The sequence below is a fragment of the Drosophila grimshawi genome, unplaced genomic scaffold (assembly GCF_018153295.1).
Source record: "Drosophila grimshawi isolate 15287-2541.00 unplaced genomic scaffold, ASM1815329v1 contig_1377, whole genome shotgun sequence".
Lineage (NCBI taxonomy): Eukaryota > Metazoa > Arthropoda > Insecta > Diptera > Drosophilidae > Drosophila > Drosophila grimshawi.
The window spans coordinates 15,425,380-15,445,979 of record NW_025062900.1 but is presented as its reverse complement, the minus strand read 5'-3'; the positions used below and the strand labels follow the sequence as shown (position 1 = coordinate 15,445,979).

Genomic DNA, 20,600 nt, shown 5'->3' with positions numbered 1-20,600 from the left:
TGCATTACAAATATATGAAGTACCTGTATACTCTGTAATATACAATTGACAAATCAGTCTTGCAAAGTTAGGTATATCTTCCATCTTATAAGAGATATACATATATTTATATATACTCGTATAGCTAATCAATCTGTCCATATAATCTCCGTTCGCCTGGCAACTTTAAAAATGTAGTTGGGAATATGTATCGGTCTGTGGAAAAAAGATAAAACTTGATCTTCACATGACAGGTATATAGCTTTTCTAGTATCTAAACTGACAAACGAATAAATTAAATCATTAAGAATTCAATATAAATAAATAAATGTATATCAAGTTATTTAAATTAAAAATTCGAATCAATACTAATGAATCTGACTATATGATAAAGTATTCTAAGATTTTCCATACACAAACATATTATTATTATAGGGCGGTTGCACTGTAACCCACTCGACCTATTGTGGCCCCTTTCTGAGCCTTTAGCTCTTCCATCAGCTCTAGTTCCCGGACGAATGTGAGTATCTTTGTTGGGTTGAGGTCTTCTATGTCTCTAAAATTCTTAACATGCATTCCTAGGATGCTGCGTCTTCTTCTAGTTAAGGCGACACATTCTGCTAGGATGTGCATCGAGGATTGCTCCTCTCTTTCACAAAACCAAAACAAAAAATGATAAAGTATACATGAACTAATTTTCTGCAGAGTAATACCTAATATTGTTTAGGAAGACACAAAAAAATAAAAATAAATGAAAAGATAGAAAACACAAGAACAAAAATAAAAATCTTTCTTGGTTAGCTCAAAAGTTATTTGATCAAACTGATCCATAGCTATATATAAGCTATAATTGCTATAAGTCGACTATCAAAAATCGAATAAAACACTTGAAGCAGCAAGCATATTTTATGTTTTAAATTGTTTTCATTGTTTTTCATTTATTTTTATTAAAAATGTAAATTCAGAAAATGCGGAATACCATAGTTTTGTAGACCATTGACCATTGACCATTGTTCTCGTATCGCTTCATATCGCTTCATATATATGGATGCACAAATTTACATTTTCCGATCATTTTCTTTGCTTTGCTTTTCTTTGCTTTTGTTTTTTTTTTGTTTTTTTTTTTTCTTTTTTCTTCGTTCAGCTTAGTTTTGGATTATGCGTGTACATATTATGGGTTGTTCATACATATAATAATATACGGGTCTTTTCAATCACAAAACAGAACCAAGCAACTAATGATAGCAATATATACACACATATGTGTATATACTCTATATATATATATATATATATATAAGATGTTACAACGGAAATCCAAGCACATCGAGCATAGATACATATATATATATACTTCATGTAAAAGCAGCGTTGCATTCTGACAAATCGGTTGATTTTCATTACACGAGGATTAAAGTGTCTGCAAGGGGGTGGGGGTGGGGTGAGGGGCATGGGGCGTGGTTATACATCAAAGTTGAAACTTTTCATCATATTTTGTTTTTTTTTTTTTGTTTTTGTTTTTGTTTTTTGCGCACAACAATCAGTTTTTGTTTTGGGCTAGTTGCTTTAAGGTATGTATTTTTGTATATTTGTAATATGCCATATGGTGTATATATAATTGCATATTCTATATATGTATCGATTTTCTACGCATATCCGATTATTGTGACAAGCAAAAACAATGAATGTTGTTTTTGTATTTTATTACATGTCTAAAATTTCGTTACACACAAAAATATTATGCGCTGTTGTTGAACTGTTGGAAAAGCATGTTGCAGTTGTAATACAATTTTTTTTGTTTCTTGTTTCTTTTTTTTTTTTTGTTTTTGTTTTGTTTTTGCTGTGGTTGTTTTTATCATTTTTTTGCTGGGTAAATTTAACGCTTTTGGTTTTTTATTTTAATGCCGACGCTAAAATGGTGGTGATGTTGGTTGTTGTTATTGTTGTTGCTGCTGCTACTGCTGCTGCTGCTGTTGTTGTTGTTGTTGGCCAAAAATGCCGCCTGCCACAAAACGACGCTCATCCATCAATTCATCCATCCAACCACCAAAAGAACCGAATTATCAAATGTATCCATTTTACTGATCCTCATCGCCGAGCTCGTGCTTAATCTTGGAGAAGTCAAACGTTTCGCCAGTGCCGCGCTTGAAGATGTTCAACACATCGAGGCAAGTGGTCTCGAAATGCGTGGTCGCATCATACGATTCCGAGATGAAGATCTGTGAATCGTGGCCAGCATCGATTGGCTCCAAATAATCGGAAATGGTGACAAACTTTTGTGCAATTGGCTCAAGCAAATCCAAGCCGGGCTTGATTTCCACCTCGGGATGATCCGATTCGACAGTGGTCGACACCATGCCCACAAACCAGCCCTTGGCGGCCACTTGATGAGTGGAGCTAACTAGCGATACATAAATGTCCGATTTGCGACCGACTTGCTTCTGTGGAATGATGATTTGGGTAGAGAGGCCATCCTTGGTGCTGGCCACCGGATGATCCAAGATGCAAATGCATCGAATAACCTTGCCCCGCTTGCGCACCTGCCACAACGAGAGATGTGTGATAAGTAAGCAAATAGAACAAAAAGCTGACTGACTGATTGGCTTACCTTGTTGGGCACATAGCTGGGATCGCAGTAGACCTGCTTGCATTTGGCAATTTCATTGCCAGAGCGCACGCCCACCACTTTGCCGCCCTCGCCGAGGACGATCTCATCGATCGGCTTGTCCAGCATATAGGTGCCGCCATAGATGGCCGAGAGACGGGCAAATCCCTGGGGCAGTTCGCCCAAGCCATACATGGGATACAGATACGGCGACTTGCCATATCTCGCCAGCGAATCCGAATACAATTTGATGCGTCGAATGGTGTTCACAGCCGGGTCGTTCAGATACTCATCGTCACGGAACAGGGCCAGTGCATGGCCCGTGAAGTCCTGGGTGTTGGTGTCCAGGCCAAACTTATCGTACAGGCCCTGCATGCTCGCTTTGGTCGGATCAAAGTCCTTCCAGGTCTTTGGGTCATCCTCTCTAAAGTCCTGCACGTAGATCAAGAAATTGCGGAAGCGACGCTTCTCAAACAGGCCTGCGAGTCAAAACGAAACACAAACACAAATACAAATATTAATTAATATTAAAGTTGAAACCACGGGAAACAGGATATTTATTTAGGCGTTGTTGTTTCTTTCTTTACACTGCTAAAACATACATAGATATATATTATTTTTGTGGGCTAGGACACCACCAGCTGAATGACGTCATCCGCCCGAAGGCTCGTCATAAAAAAAAGGGGTTCAATGTACTTTCAGCGAGCCTGCTCCACAAACAAAAGCAGCAATAGAAAGGAAACGGGGAGAAATTCGCTACTGGCAATTGCAAAACATAAAAAATACAATCATAAAAAGTCGCGTGATTTGGTAAGTGCGTTGTTAGTCATTATTACTTAATCAATTTAAAACTACAACAAAATGGGATACAGTAAAAGTAACAACAATAACCAAAGCAATAATTAATCAGGTATTGTGTAGAAAAATATGAATCAGCGCTCAGCGGTTAATTGGTTAAAAGGTCTGCGCCGCAGAGTTGCCACATAGCAGACATAGCTGGCAAACAGCTGGCAACTCCACCATATTCTAATTGGCATCAAATTTATATAGAAATGTATTTGTAAAGTTGCTAAAGATAAACGTTTAATAATCTATCTCTTTCTCTTTACACACGCTCATTTCTAGCATCAGCAGAATACAAAAGCACATTGTGTAAAAAAAAGTGTGCAGAAAAATCAGCATTAATAAATGCGCTCACACACAGACACATTCTTATACTCATAGAACACACACACACAGAGCAGGGCAACTACAAAGTACGTGTCACAGTCAAAAAGCAAAAACAACACCAGCGAGTGAGTGCCAATCGCCGAATGAATGTAAGCCGAGACAAAGAAATATGGAGAAAACGCAAAAAGGGGGCAGGAGTGTAAAAGAGAGCGAAATATGTGTATGTACATACAAATTTTCGCAGTTAAGTATGCATGTGTGTCTGTTGTATGCCTTTCCACAGCTTTCACAGATAAATTACTTGGAATGTAATTTGGATTAGGGTATATTTTGTGCATGGAGATTAATCAACTCACCCATGAGATCGGATGCGAGCGCCTCTTTTTGATCCACAGGCACTTTGGCAATTTTGCCACCCTTGTAAACGTAACTGCCCTCAATCGACTTGAATTCAAGATAACGGGTGACGCCCGTGTGTATTAATAGTTTTACCAATTGACCATTGGCCATTAAGAACTTGGGTATCAAGTCGACATTCCAGTCACGACCACGCCCGAATTTCTCGCCCGGCGGCTTCAGGCCGTAGCGCTGGAAGAGTTCCTCCAGCGGCGTAATCGAGGCCGACTCGCCGCCATAGTATTTGTTGCGATCAATATGCAGGACTTTCTTGCCCGAAACGGAGAGCATGCCGCTCAATATGCACTCCTTGAGGCCGGTGCCTAGCACTATCGCGTCGTATTCTTCATTCATTGTTAGCGGTTTCCTTTTTTTCTTAATTAGTATGCAGCTGCGACTGATCCTAACAAAAATCTACGATTTTCACTTTGCGACGTTGACGACGTTTTTACAACAATTTTCGTTCAATACAATTTTCTGTACTCGCTTGAAAATACCAAAATTTTACCACTGCATTGAACAGCTGTTAGCTTTACAGAATTGTGCACTCGCTCGATTTGTTCGTGTGCGTAGCAATCAGCTTTTCCGCACATGCCGGAATTAGCGGGCTGCTTTAAAGTAAAAGCCAAAAACGTATTTATTAATTTTTGTTAACTACCCGACATGTAACATGTAAATGGAGTTTGACATGCTTTGTTTTCAAACCAATTAAAATTAAAGAAATAGTTATAAAAATAGTTAGCTTTTTGAACATTTATAATAATAAGAAAAATATTGCATATGGGCTATTCAATTTTATTAATAATTTTCAGTTTTGGGCAACCATTAAACATTTGCTTACTATCAAATTTAGCATATATTTATTATCGATATATCGATATTGTTATGAAAGTTCTCGATACATCGATTCGCCAAGACAAATGTTCATCGATGACGAAACGAAGTTTTGTTCAGTCAAAAAAAAAACATTGAACGAGACGGACGCGGTTGTTGTTATTGTTTGGTTATTCATTTTCTGGCGTCGTTTGTTGTTTTCTTGAGTTGCCGAACAAATAAATCATTTGCATTCGTAACGCTGAGAGGCAAGAACACGTTGCAATGTAAATTCTTACAAGTTTTAATTGATAATAATTCAAGTAACAAAAATAGTGCCCATAACCACTGTTTACATGTGTGTGTGTGTGTGTGAGCATGTGTTAATGTGCTTGTGCAGTGTGTGTGCGTGTGTAAAAAAGTGAAAATGCAATTTGGGCCAAAATTGTATTGAAATTCTTAACAGCAACAACAGCGACCGCAAATTCGTGGCAAAATTTAAAAATTAGTTCCAACGTGCCACTTGAGAAATACATATATAAATACAAATATATATATGTATATACAAACGTGTTGAGCGGGAAACGGGAGAAAAAGTGAGCGGTTCGCTTGCGAACAAATATTTATGAGTGGTGCGATATTATTGCAGGGCATAAAACATAATTCAATTCATTTATTGCCAATGGTTGTCAATTAAAATTATATTGCAAATTTATTGACGTTTTCAATTCAGTTGTTGCAGTTGCAGTTGTTTTTGTTCTTCTTTGTTGCTTATGCTCAAATTTGTTTTCTTTTTATATATAAAAATAGCAAAAAATATTTGTATATTTGTGTGTTTGTGTTTTGGAAGAAAGCAGAACGGAATCAATTTTAAAAGTGACTTGAAGAATTATCATATCAACATAAATAAATATACGTCAAGAGGATTCCATTTGTTTTCATTGGGTAAGTGTCAAGAAACGAGTTTTTTATCTGCTAAATTGTCTATTTTTTTTTTTTTTTCTTTATTGCAAATGTAAGTTGAACGTAAAACGAGTTGGTTGCTAAGAACCAGTTCCTCTCTCTTTTGTTCAGTTACTCCTCGCCTACTCCCCCTAACGAGCGAGACTTCTTTCGCAGTGTCCCAGCTTCTTTCTCTCGCTTACGTCGCTCGCACTCATGCTGTCATGTTGTTTCCAAGATTGCAACATTGTCCCTCTCGCTCTAGCTCTTTGATGTGCTACTAATCGTCAACCGGCATTCGATACGAAAAAAGAATAACAGACACATGCGAGGCAAAACCGACTTATTTTTATACCCTGTTGCCATAACAATGTTAACAAGAGTTACATATCAGTAAGATAATGTATGTATGATCAACATTGAGTTGTTTTGAAATATGCTTAACTGGAAACCGAAGATTGGTAACTGTCGCGTCTTTCCTATTTATCTTCCAGCCAGCAATAATTATGCAAGTGGAAAAAAGTTTCATATAAGCCAGTCTCAGCTCATATCTAGCTTTGATTTCCTGGCATCGTTGTCCCATCGCACAGTGCTACAACTAATTATAAAGAATCACGAAAAAAATATAAAACATGCCGCCGACATTTGTTTGCCTACGTGAATATACATGAATAACTTTTTTGCGAAAGACAAGTAGTACATTTTTGGTTATGGAATTGCTTTTGTCCAAAAGTTTAGTATTGTCTCGTAATGTATATCGTAAGTTGGCCGACATAAAGGCATAAAGTGTGGCATTCAGCTGGGTACGATTAAATACACCAAACCTTTACCTTTTCTCGTTTGTCACACGGTGCTCTGTTTTCTGTTCTCAGAGTTTCTTTTGTTTGACGGCCATTTGCTTTGCTAATTGCATCCGTGACAACAACACTCGAAGAAATACGCAACAACAAATATCGGGTTGATTTGATCAGCAACTGCTGCAAATTTATTCCATTTCCTCAGAACATACATAGATATCAACAACGGGTAAATAAAAATGCTTAAAGAATGTGGCAAACTGATAAATATTATATTTAAAACCGCTTCTTAATCACGTAAGAATAATTTTTTAGCATTCCACTTGTGTATTTTTTCTTACTGAGCATCTGCACATTGCGAAGAGGAACATGTTAACGGCTTTTGCGTTTGTCATTGTTTTTTTTCTTCTCTCTTTGCTTCGGCAATCTATTTGGCGATCTTGCACTGTCTCCCTCTTCTTCTTGTTATTCTTCTCTGTCTCTCTCACTTGCGCAGTCCCGGTAACCGTTAACGTGGCGCAGCCAATTGACTCCAATTCCCGGTGCAGTAGCAGTCGGCAGCACACGCCAGACCTCCAACCACTTGAGCTACACACACACGCACACACAGATTTATATCTATGTATGTTTGTATATATATGTGTGTGTATGTATGTACTTGCACTCGTTCCATTTGTTGCCTTTAACAGTTTCGAGCTGGTTTTACGACTAGTAGTTATTTCCATTATTTGTCTATTTTAATGACCGCATTCGGGTACTAGTAAAATACCAAATATGTACACAATACGAATAAAAAACAATATATGCATTTACATATGTACCTCTTTGTGTCTATTTGGCATGCATTATTATTGTGCTTTTACCCTTAACGCATCGCAAATTCATTAATTAACAACCATCCTTTCACTGACAATCCAATTCTTCCCCAGTCGAATTCAGTTTTGATCTTTAAAAGACAAATTTTGTAACCACGAACAGTGAAAATGGTGAAATTGGGTTTGCCTTTTATTGTATGTTCCATAAAGCAGCCTCTGGCTGATTTTCTGGACAAAACGTGGTGTAATCATTTCCAGCGAAATTCGTTATCAGTTCAGAATTGCGCTGTTTCTGGGCATGGGTATATATATATAAATATATTTTGATCACTCTAAATATGTCCATATATATATATATATATATATATATATATATATGCAGTTTTAAATATTGTTGCCATATCCCGAAAGATATTTCCTTCAACAATCGGTTAACATTTTTTTTGTTTCGAATTTTTAACAATCATCAAAAAGATTGTACATAAATTTAAGAATTTGTTGTGAACAATCCACATATCGCTGTGTGGTTTTTATACGCGTGTCGATTCAAAGAGAATTTCCTCGTTGCTGATAAATTGACAGCGTTGGAAATTCCATTTAAAAATCACTTCAAGTTGAACTCAAACTTTGTTAGTATTCACGTAGGCATATGTTCAAATCTATATGTGCATATAGGCGAATTTCTAACATCCGTTTTTGTTAGGCGTCCAAGTATCCGGTTGGTTTTTGCCGAACATGATTAATTGCCTCAGTTTAATCGTTTTTAGTGTTTTTGATACGCTTACCCGTTTCTGTTGCTTTTTGTTGCACTCTTTCTGCCATTCTACGCTGCCACAAACTTAATGACTGAATAATGACAGTAAAAGTGAAAGAATGATTCCGCTGCACATTGAACCAAATCTATCTAAAAATTTGCATTTACATCTTTTATTTTGAAAATCAAAAGTTTTTCAAGATGTGTTTTTCTTCTTCTTTCTAGTGAATTATTTTGTTAATTGAAATATGTTTTTCGGTGACTCCAACTTATTTTTCAAATAATTAAAACTTCTGCGTTTGCTAATCTGAATATTAAATAGTAAAAGTACCTTAAGTTTGCGCATAAATTTGAATAAGCATGACAAATCGAGTCAAATGTGAATCAGATCTAGAGTTGTTTAGTAATTTAATTGAATTAATTAATATGTTAATTTATTTTTGCCAAATTGCTTTAGGTGTTGTCAGCAACAGAGTCCAGTCCCCAGTAGCGTTTCTACAAAACTTAATTAAATGAATGTTTCGGCGCCGCCCGCCCCCCTCCTTTCTACAATTGCTATTGAGTCGTGCAACTTTTTGTTCTCACGCGCCCATGCAACTGTTCCCATTTGGTGTCACATGCAACGCCTCGCAACTGGAATCGCATTGTTTCATTGCGATTCGCTATACATTATTTCACTATCGATAATGAATAAGATGGCTTATATAAATGTACATTTACATATATATTATATGTGCCGATAAATTTGACTTCAATATGTCAAAGCTGACTGATCAGTTGATTCAGCACATAAAATCAATATGCTTTAAAGTTGCAATTTGCTGTTTAATTATTTTTAGTTATTTAGTTCCAACGTGCTAACTCTGTGTACTTAAAGTCACAACCCATTTTAGCTATATAATGTATAAATAATAGCTATAAATCTAAAGTTTAATTTAAAACCAAATATTATATTTAAAGAGACATTGCTAGATCTTATTCATATATATGTATAATAATATTTGTACAAATTCTTACTTAGCACTAACTAAACACAGATAATACCCAATGAATGTTGTACGCATACTCAAAGAGTGAATGATATAAATGCCTTAAAAGAACTCTATTGCAAAGGTACATTGAACATTTACCATACAAACATATCAATTATTTTTGTAATTGCACACAGTTATCTGACTGACTCATTACCAATCGGCCAAAAAAAAAAGAAAAACAACTCACATTTGTTAATTTGAAAATTAATCCCTTGACCGTTTAAAGGGGGAACAGCTGGCAAGGCTCAAGTGCTTTAACTTTTCATACGGCAAGCTGAACAAACTGACAAATTGGGTAACCACGAATCAAAAATTGTGCTTCTAACAAATACGCGGCGTAGAATAAACCGAAATGTTCTCAAATAAACTATTGGTTTTTGTGCTGCTATTATTTTAAATGCCCATACCGATTGTTTATCTGTCAATTCGTCTTCAATTCAATAAACACCACATAATACATTTAAGTTTTTGAAATATGCTCTATTTGTAAACACAGCGCACATTTTTGGCAAATATACGCATTCTTCAAAAAATATATGTACCTTACCGGCATTTCCGACTTGTAGTTTCTGCTTATGAGTTGAAAACATGCATTTCACATATAGAAATAAAATTAAACTGTGCCGTTTGGTGATGCATAATAAACTATATATATTATGCATAGCCAAAATATATGTTTTTGGGTAATATTATTTAATTTCAGACATATTTTTCTATTACTATTACTAAAATTTTACAATTATGAATGGGTTTTTTGTAGTTTCTCCATTTTCCATTTATAATCCCCAGATTTGTTAAAGTTTTTATTATATTTTGTTTTTCCTTTTAAATGTAAATTTAACTATTCACTTTTAATTGTACATAGTTAAATTTTTATGTTTAATTTTTTTTTCGAAACCCTTAAAAATTGTAAAACACGTAATAAATTAAATGTTGTTAATATCTTCGTCTTAAGATGAGTCGATATAAACCACAGAAAAGCTTAATCCGAAATAGTTACATTTCAACAACTCTTAATTACCAACATTTATGTCTAAGATCCCTTTTAATATATATAATAGCTGGTTAATCTTAATATTGTTTGTAAACGTTCATTGCCATCATTTGAGATTATCAATCTTTTTGCTAATTACAACAATTATTTGCGTTTTAAAATCACTTTTACGTCCGTAAATCTTTTGTGTCCCTTTCATCAGCGAATTGAAAGCAGGTCATTAATATTTACGCGATTATCTATATGTGCAATATGAATATTTGCTGGAGATGCCTCCAACAAAGCGTTGCAAACTTCACGATCTGCAAAACCTGCTCGACTAGCAAATATTCTGTATTATAGTCCGAATTATTTATGTATATACAAAGGTTGTTTGTTGGAGACTGCTCCGTGCTCACAAAGCTATAAAAAGTATATATACCTTTAGACAGATCAATAGAAACAGAAAATTGTGGAATGTATATTTTTTTTGCAACTTTTTCTAACAACTGTTTGTATATCTTTTCATTAAAGACTTTACTGCTTTCTTAAGCTATATTTTATGAATTATTTTGCGTTCCGATATCTTTGCTACTTTTATATTTATACTATAATTATCAGTATTAATTAATAACCTCGGATTTTAAGTGGGCGCCTGGCAAGTGGATATAGTCATATCCATATCCAAACTCACCTAATAAGACTGTTATTATGTTCCTAACATTTGGAAAACAGAATCATTATTAATGGAATACTATCATATAGCTTTATTTATTTTGTATTTTAAAAAAGAGTATTTTATATTCGGCGTATCTAAGATTGATGTCTTGACTTGTTTTTATATAATTATTAATTATAAGTGTATAAATGACTATATAATTGCCAAGTCCATAAGTGTAGTCTCAATGCCAGATGAATCGCTGATTGAACTGGGTTGTGCATTCAAGCGTGCAGCAATAAATACAAGTACATATGTATATTTCATATTCAAAATAAGCATATATTAAGTACATACAAATCAGCGATATTCTCACACATAACAACACACAAAACGGTTCTTTGATATTTTCGATATTAACCAAACGTCAAAAGTGTAGATGCCCAAGTTGGATGGAATCAAAGCAGATGTTGTGCTGCATTGTAGATATATATATAAATCTATAACGCACTAATTGTTTTTAAATGCCCATTGCCTGAGGCTTATTGATAAGCAATGTAATGCTTTAGTATTGTTTGTATCTTTTGTTGGGCTTGGCATTGCTTATCTTTAGAGTTTACTCCACATGTGCGCTGCCCAATCTGTCTGCTAAAAATAAAGTCCATTTGCGGCCGGAATCAGAAGAGGCGTTGTGGGGCGAAGCGGGTAGGGGGAGACCCGCAACCCGAGCAAACCCACATTGTCAGTACGGGGCACAGCACTTTGAAGTCAGCACACATCAACTGATTAAAGTGCTTGAAACTAATTAGTTAGTGCGCGGTTGCGTTGCGAGATACCAACGCCAATTTACGAGTATCTATCAGTTTAAATCGGGGCAAGTATGCGTATCATGCACCCAAAAGATTCACTTTAAATATAACCAGCTAGTGTCTAACCAATTTGCCACTTGGACAAACTAGCTATAATTATTTACAGATATGCGCTCTAGAAAAACGTCCTGAGTTGAATAAAATCACTAGAAAACTAAAAGGTTTTTCGTAGAAATATATTTCTTAATTATTTCTAAAAGCTGGAAATGTAAACCTTTATTTTTAGAAAAAAATTGCTTTGAAATTCAGAAAATAGTAATTAAATTAGCTCGCTCGATTGTAATTTTAGAGTTTATTTGTTTTTATTTTTTTAATTAATTGATGTAAACTTAGTCTGAAATGTTTGTATTTATTATATCTTATTAATCAAATAATAAAAAAGGTAATGTAAAAGTTATACGTGCACATGTAAAGCGCAATTAAGAATAGAAAAACCCCCAAAAACCTTAAATTTTAACAATTTACCTTCTGAATAACAACGTGATTTAGCCTTGCCGACAAAAGTTCAGCGATTTTCCAAAATTCACGGCGATTTTTTCTATCACATTCTATTGTATTTTAATCTCAGGCTTTGTTGAAAAGGATACGCGAGTCAGAATACCTTGACTTGCCAAAAAAAAGGTCGTGCTTTTCACATTGTTTCTTTAATTACTTTTATAAGGGTGGCTGTAGCTTTCGTATTGTTTTTTATGGGTTTTTGGCACGACAAATTAGTTCTAAATGGACAATAATAAAATGACATAAATTCGAAACTTACTTTTTACATCAGCAAATTGAATTGAAGGCTATAAAGATAATCGACGTTGAGTTCAAATGTCATTCACTCTGTTTTTGTCAAAGTTGAACTTTAAAAATTGATTTAACCTAAGCTTTAAATCAATGAAAATGTCTACAAGTATACCATATATATTTTTTTAGATATTTATAGATAATTATACCCTTTTTCGAGGTGTTATAGGCGTTCTTCATTTAATAAGATTGCATGCTGGCTTCAGACAGACAGTTTAAAATTAAAGAAGGCACTGAACTCTTTGACTCGTTATACTTTCTTTGTTTATTTAGAACATGCTGACGCGTTGGGCCAGACAATTGTTTAATTGATTTTTCATGAGTGAATTAAGTTTTACCCTTTCCAAGCGTCGACTTTGTATCAAATTTTAAAAACATGTTAATCAATGTTAACGTTAATGTTCTGAATTCTGAATAAGAAAAAATATTCCTATAATTTTTCTAGTTTTCAGTTCGATTTTCATTTTGGTGCGAATCTCTAAAATTCAGGTTGGTTTTTTTTTTCTGAGTGTACAATTTTACTTACGCAGTTTGTTTCTTTTACCTTTTACTATATGTTCTATATACTAAATACAGAATTGCATTACCCGTTGCGTTATACATAAATGCCCCGTGGTTGTACATATATACAAACATGAAAAAGTCTAGAAAAACGGGCGTGTGCCAAATTCAAATTTAGATTTTCGTGTCGACATGCGGTTTCTTGTTGTTGTAGTACAAAGAACGTGTGTATTTGTCAATTTGAATTTGTATGTATGCGTAAATGTTGTTAAACACTAATGAAATTTATTCATCACTCGAAGAAATGAAGTATAAATTGCCATTTATACGCTCTTATTGAGCTCAACAATTCAAATACAAGATAATAAATTGTATAAATTGACAAGTCAAGTTGCAAAGTTGTTTTCGAATTTATTCGATTATTTAGTTTGCTTGTTTATTTGAAGAAATTGTAGGCAAAAATAAATGAAAATAAATTTACGCCCGTAAATTAATTTTGGTTTTTGAGCAATGTCCAAATGATCCATAAATATATGTATACTATATACCTAGACAATTGTATAAAATACATTAAACAGTCGATTTTTGTTTTTTGCGAATATTTCGAGTATAGCGGTAATATTTGTTTTCAATTTATACTTAAAAATACAATTTGAATTTTCATGCTCTGCCGCCCGCTTATGTGGCTTCCTAAAACTTGGGCGCATGCCTCGTTTGATTTGTGGCACGAACATCAAACAATTCATTCGAATGCTTTGCCTCGTTTGGAGTTCGCTGACGAGCTTCTTTAGTTATAAAATGATGTAACACATTTGAATTCTTTGAGTTGCTGATAAACATGTTATTTAGCCAAGTCGGATGAAGTTTATTTTTAATTTCAAGAGATGCTGCTCTCCAAGTTCGACCGGATTAATTATATTGATAAGGTTCGCTCATGATATCTGGGCACACCGTGAACTATGTATTTGGCCGGCCATCGATCAACTTGGCTTTAAACATAATGCCACACTTCAGTCCATATACATTCTGCATAACCTCGCGTCACTCTTTGACCTTGTGGGCCATTCAGTTTTTTGATTGTGTTTTTTTTTTTTGTTGGTTGTTGTTGCTGTTGGTGTTTCAATTTCGTGATGTTTTACGCTTTATGGCAGCTTATCGGAAGCTTTAAATCAAGGCCACGTTTTGGAGCACACGTAAGCGCGGGAGCACAGGGTGCACAGTGTGTACAGGGTGTACAGGGTGTATACGGGTTCGATAAACCTTTGCAAAAAGCAAAACAAATTTGAATGCTCGACTACGAGATACCCTGCACACTCAATCTACTCCTCTGTTAATGCTGCTCAAGAATATACTTTATGCGGTCGCAGATGCTTTCTTCTGTTTCTATTACATACTTTTGCACAAAACTAGTATACCCCTTTCACTTATTTGATATGATGGGCTTAGGGTATAAAATCCAAGTAAAAAGCAATTTAAATAAATGTTTGTCAAGCTTGTAAGATGAGCATCTGTTTATTTTGAGACCCTAACTAAAGTTCACACTCTCTTTATATTTAACTTCTCAGGTAGTAGTCATGTTGGTTGCGGCTGATGCGTCAACGCAAACGACGGGAACGGCACTGGCGTAAGGTGCTAATTGGACCGTTCCCGCAACCCAAAACCCCAAGAACTAATTTGTATCCGACGCACACACGACACCTAACAACTGGGGCCCACCTAATGGTGTTGGCCTGCGAAGATGCCTTCAACAAACACCGAAGACTTGCGGCGAAAGTTTCTCGTTGTGCAGCAACAACGTTCCGCGCCACCCAACCTGGTCAGCGACACTCTCGCCCAACAACAACAACAGCAACAGCAGCAGCAACAACAACAGCAACATCTCCACACAATGATGACAACAACACCCATGGTAATGGGGGCCAACGGAGAGCCGGAGCGCACCTATGTCTTTCCGGGCACACATCAGGTGGGCAATACAGTCGCAGGTAGCATGTCTGGTGGGCCAGGCATACCGGGCGTGGCCATCATATCCAGCGGCAACAGCACTCTAAACCCGGCCGGACCCTCGCGCGGTGGACATGCGCGTTCAGTCAGTCATGGTGGGGGCGCTATTGTTGCTGTCGGTGCTGGCGGTCGTCCCATAAAGTCGGCCATGAAGGGCCACCAGCGTGCCTTCTCGCAGGGCCAGATTACGGACTCGCCGCCCGGTAGTGGTGCGCCAGCGGGTCGTGGCCACAGTCGTGTCGGCTCCAAAACGGACTTCATCCTGCCACCTGGCCACAAGGATGAGCCGGTCAGGGAGCGCGAATTCGGCCCATCGGCGCCGAGCTCGGCGACTAGCGGTCGTGGCCATTCCCGACAGGCATCCCGCTCCGAATCCATCTACACGTTGCGGCGCACCGAGGCGCCGCCGTGGTGGAAACGCATCAGTCTGTGCAACTACAACACCAACGATAAGTTTGAGGAGCGCAGCTATCGCATGGTGGTGCCCAATCACACAGTGCCGCCCAAGACACCCAAACGGGAGCATCCCAACGGTCAATTTGTGGGCAACAAAATACGCACAACAAAATACACGCTGCTCTCGTTCATACCGAAAAATCTGCTGGAGCAGTTCCATCGCGTTGCAAATCTGTATTTCATTTTCATTGTGCTGCTCAACTGGGTGCCGGCCATCAATGCCTTTGGCAAGGAGGTGGCCATGATTCCTGTCATCTTTGTGCTGGGCGTGACGGCCGTCAAGGATCTGTTTGAGGATCGGCGACGACGAGCGTCTGACAAACGCATCAATAATACTACTTGCAGGGTATACGACGGGTGAGTCCAATTTATTTATATATATAATATTTATATGTAGATCTATTCAGCTGTTACAGGTCAGTTACAGGTCAATTATACCTTATAAGTCGAAGAAAAATGAATTTATCACTCATAAAGATATGTTTTTTTCTTATTTCAATTTTAATTAATATTTTTACTTAACATAGATATTTGTGTTGAAAGTTTAAAGCTTTTTTTTTTTTTGCATCTAATATGATTTTCTCCAGTGGATTCTAGTCATCTTTTTAATCTGTGCATAGGCAAGTCTCGAACACGTCTCGACAAAATTAGCAAGATCCGCTAAATGTTCACCTACCTTATTTGTTTTCTCACATCATCTATTACCTTTTATGCTTAACGCAATTTGCCAAATTCGCGGCCAAAAAACTTTCCCTTGCCAAATCTAAACCAAAGCAAAACATTCAAATAGAAGAGGGTATTAAAAAAAAAGGTGGCCAGTTTCACGCTGTCTCGAGCTGAGTGTCTTGGCTTAATGCAAAGTCATCGATAGCGATTATTTTTATGCTCGATCTACAAATCGATAAACAGACAGAAAAAAACCGCATAGCAAGCGGCAACAACAACAACAACAACAACAACAACAATGACAGCAGCTAAATCAAAATAAGCCAACAAAATTGCTAAACTTTCCCTCAAAGTGACTGCTTCCTCTGCTTCTGCTTCTGCTTCTGCCCACCGCTGATGCTTCTTCTTTTACCTTGCGTCTGCGGCTTGGCTGTCCTACATTTAAGCGTCGTTGTCGCCGTCGACGTCTGCGGTCGCTGCTGCTGCTGCTGCTGCTGCCCGTCTGAAGTGTTCCGTTTGTTTATTTGCTGCCTGCACGCGTCAACTTTCCAAGCCAGTTGACAATTTACTTACTCACTTGCATTGCACGCGCAGCTGTTTCTTGGCCCGCACCTCTCCCCACTTCCCATTCCCCCGTTGCCTTTCCCCTTTAACTAGCTGTTATCAGCAATGATTGCAACTGTGAAGTTGGCTTCCAGTTTGCTGCTAAGCCTTTAAGCAATCAGCTACTGTTGCTGCCGCTGCTGTTGCTGCTGTTGTTTTTGGTTTTGTTTGTGGTCTGGTCGGCTGACCAATGAACTTAGGCATTGTTGTTGGCAATTAGATTTGCATTTTCCCATTTTGTTTTGCACAAGTTGTCAGAAGCCTTAGTTATTTTTATACGCTTTGTCGAGGGCATTGCACTTTTCTTGCCACGCATATAAACAATATATGCTTCTGCAACGACAATGTTCGTAATAATTTCCAAAACGAAACATTTCAATTTATATAATCAAATATTTTCTTAGATATATTATGGTATGTTTTCTTCTGGGTGTATATATAAATATATTTTAAACTCGGGCGACATTCCAAATTTGTATTTGTCATTTTCCTGTTGATATATACATTAAATATCTGTATAGCAGTTGGCTGGATTGCATAACTGATCTTTATTGTTGCCCGAACTTTATTAAATATATAGTTTACAATATTGTATAGTCGATATTTTGAACGTTTTTCTCGACATACCTACAAGGGTATATAGTCTTCGTTCTCTTCAATTTTTCTGTGCTTCTTTGTTAAATGTTGATGCGAGTTTCGCACAGTGGCACAATGAGTTATAAAAATGTTGTTAAGTTTATTGTTAATTGGGTCGCCTGTCTGAGAAGTTTCTATTTCTGTAAACAAAACAAAGCAACATTAACCAAATGTTTAAAAACTAACAACGAATAGTTAATAACAGTTGCAACATGTTTTGTATACCAATTGTGGGTGGATTTAAAGACTGCATTTAAAAATGACTGACTTTAAATGAATTCATTCTAAAAGTGAGTCGAATTTTGAGTTGCATTTGCAATGCGTCTTTGCTCGACAATTGTGTTATTTTCACTGTACCTGGGGTATACCGTATACCGTTGTTCCCCATGACTTCCGTGACTTGAATTTGTTGCTGCAATCCGCGACTCAACAGTTACATGCAAATGAGACGCATACGCATGTGTGTGTGTGTGTGTGTGTGTATGGGCACACCTGGTGACTGTGAGTGAGCTCTTACTGATTTTTGTGTGTGGCAGCAAACAAGCAACCGACCAATTAATATTTCGCACGCCTACCTGAGGGCTATTCAGCGACCAGCGTCCAAATTCAACACGGCCCTGACCATCTCACGCTCTTCCAATTTCAGTTTCGCCCTGAACTGAACACTGAACGCTGAACACACTGCCATCATCGAATTCATGACCATGTGCTATGCAATGTTGAACATTTACATGACTCACTGCAGCATGTGTGTGTGTGTGTGTGTGTGTGTATCTGTGTGTGAATGCGATTGTGAATTTCTTGTGGTCATGTTTGCTGTTGAAAAATGACTTGGCAAGCTGTTCAATTTGCCACAATCGGGGGGAGGCTTTATAACAAATTCATTTAAGTGTGTGGGAGGAAAGAATGCAAACTATACTGAAACTTGTATCGGCCAAGTTTATAGGCTACTAAGTAAAATCACACACCTCCGAAAATCAATTAACGGTGCTAATTGACAATTGGAGTGCAGACGGTGTCAACATTCCGCGGTTGCGTAGCAAATTCCAATTAAATATGATAATTGAACATTCTGGCTTGCAAATGAATGCGAAATGTCTGTGAATATTTGTTATTTGCCACAACAAAGAGAATCATGTGCTAAATTAGTTTAGGCAAGCGCAATACAACAGTCATGCAGGAAGCCAAAGAAAATAGACAAGAATGTTTAGTATATATCTCGAGCACATTGAACCGTGTAAGATATACTCTCACAGCGAGTAAATTATTCCGATTCTTATGTTTGCCATAAAAGATAAAAGTTGTAATGCCTAATCTGTTTATATTTCATCATCAGAAATACACAGCTGCCCAAGTATATATATAGAGGGATAGGATGTTAGAAGTTAGTCCACTTAGATTTGCTGCTTATTGTTCAGTTTAAATCGAAAACTTTTTACAAAAATCATTATAAGACACACAAGTCTCTTGACTCTTGAAATGCCAAACCCTAAAAACGCAACTCCAAAATTATCAATACTATAAAAAAGCTGTTAAAAACGGCATTTAAAATGCATTAAAAATCGAAGGAATATTTAAGTCTTAAATTAACAAAAATGAAACAAGAATTTTCTCCACGTGGAACTTCCTGGAACTTCCAAAACTGAAATCGAGCTCAGAGCAGCTCTTATTATTATTTTTGATTGTATTTGTAAAATAGAGCCAGAACATTTAAGTCACGACAATATAGATATAATTGAAATAAATTCAAATGCAAAAATATGCAATCAATAAAAACTTGTTTGTTTATTTTTTAGTGATGCAAAGTATATGCCACGAGCTTCAATCGAGTTTCGTTGTTGTTATTGTTGTTGGGGGTATTTGTTTTAAACGTGGCAAGTGCTGCAGGTCTTGACGTAATCACACGGCATACATTTTCTTGCTGTTGCTATGAGTTATGGAAATTGCAATATATATATTTATACATGTATATATATATATTTATGCATGTGTATATTAAACATATGCCTCGCAACAGATAAATTTAATTGCTTGCTTTCCGACGAGATTGTTGCATTTTATAAGGCATATGGAAAAACCCGTGGATGTTTCATAAAATTCTCGATTTTAAAGGCATATCACCATCGTTTTGTTGCTATCAGCTACGAACAGAGCTTTGCATTTCCAATTCTATCAACAACACAATTGTTGCCATTCCCCATTCGAAACAGTTGTTGCAATTAAAGAATTAAACAGAAATCGTAAACAAAAATGGAACATGCCGAAATAATTGAATTGTTTATTGATACAGATTAAGTGCGTCAGACGGCCGAGATTTATAGCTTTTAATTTCATAAGTTTTTGACATTAGCACAAGCAAATTACACATTTTTTTTCTCAATATTTAAAATATGTTTTTCGCTGGCTCCAGGTTTGAATTTTTCAATCTCCACATCTAACTAAACTGGAATGGTGAATGTCTTTCTGAAGACGAATCTCGACGGGATTCGAAATGTATCAACAACAAAAATATATATAAGCACTTGACCTAGAGTCAGCGAAACACATATTTAAATTCTAAAAACAGGTCACCAAATAATAAACAATCATATATTTTATGAGATGAAAGCCGGACCAAGCCCTTCCAAAAATATAATGCCCAGATATCTTTTCATTTATAAAAAATCAAACTAGAACAAACATATTCTAAATTCTCATAGAATTTATTTGATTTTATTTATTTATTTTTGAGTGGGGGCTAGTTCATAGTTGTTATTAATGAAATGCGCTGCTTGTCTTATTAAACTTTCATATATTTTTTGACTGCATAACATTTGACCATAACTTATTAAACTGATATTTAAATGTTATGGCTTTTGACAGCTGTTATCTATCCCAGACACTTCTCTGCCTCGGCGCATTTAAATATTCTAATCCTAGACACCATTGGATGGGGAGTATTCACACTAACTAAGCGCTTTAGATTGCCAGAATGGCACATAAAACGACATGGGTTCAAGGTTGTGGGTCCACATGCACCGAAATGGCCACGAAAAGCACCAAAAACACCGCAAAGCCCACCCAAGCTAACCTTGAAAGCCAACAAACGATACAGCCAGAAAACGAACAAAATATAGTTATTAAATATGGTGTGTGCTTGA

General features: G+C 36.5%; 2 protein-coding genes across 3 annotated transcripts in view; one reads left to right on the top strand and one right to left on the bottom strand.

Annotated features, from left to right (window-relative positions):
* Positions 1-920: 920 nt before the first annotated feature.
* LOC6561934 (rab GDP dissociation inhibitor beta) lies at positions 921-4,850 on the bottom strand. Its single transcript, XM_001988011.3, has 3 exons — positions 4,111-4,850; positions 2,588-3,063; positions 921-2,519 (listed from the first exon to the last, which is right to left on the bottom strand). Exons 1-3 carry the CDS (start codon positions 4,502-4,504, stop codon positions 2,058-2,060), a joined length of 1,332 nt encoding a protein of 443 aa, XP_001988047.1. The 5' UTR covers positions 4,505-4,850; the 3' UTR covers positions 921-2,057.
* Positions 4,851-5,844: 994 nt separating this feature from the next.
* The window catches only part of LOC6561935 (phospholipid-transporting ATPase VA), a 29,398-nt gene continuing 14,642 nt past the window's right edge, over positions 5,845-20,600 (top strand). Inside the window, exons 1-2 of one of the 2 annotated variants that reach the window (XM_032735798.2) lie at positions 5,845-5,908; positions 14,661-15,912. In XM_032735798.2, coding sequence (XP_032591689.1) covers positions 14,834-15,912 — 1,079 coding nt within the window. In that variant the 5' untranslated portion in view covers positions 5,845-5,908; positions 14,661-14,833. The remainder of the gene's footprint in view (positions 5,909-14,660; positions 15,913-20,600) is intronic. The other variant, XM_001988012.3, reaches the window with a different exon arrangement.

Bases quoted from the DNA above. Each gene is read 5' to 3' on its own strand.
- LOC6561934 (XM_001988011.3), bottom strand. From the start codon at position 4,504: ATGAATGAAGAATACGACGCGATAGTGCTAGGCACCGGCCTCAAGGAG. The intron at 3,064-4,110 runs GTGAGTTGATTA...TTTGACTCGCAG, and splicing joins GCTCGCATCCGATCTCATGG to GCCTGTTTGAGAAGCGTCGC. The intron at 2,520-2,587 runs GTAAGCCAATCA...TCGTTGTGGCAG, and splicing joins CCAGCTATGTGCCCAACAAG to GTGCGCAAGCGGGGCAAGGT.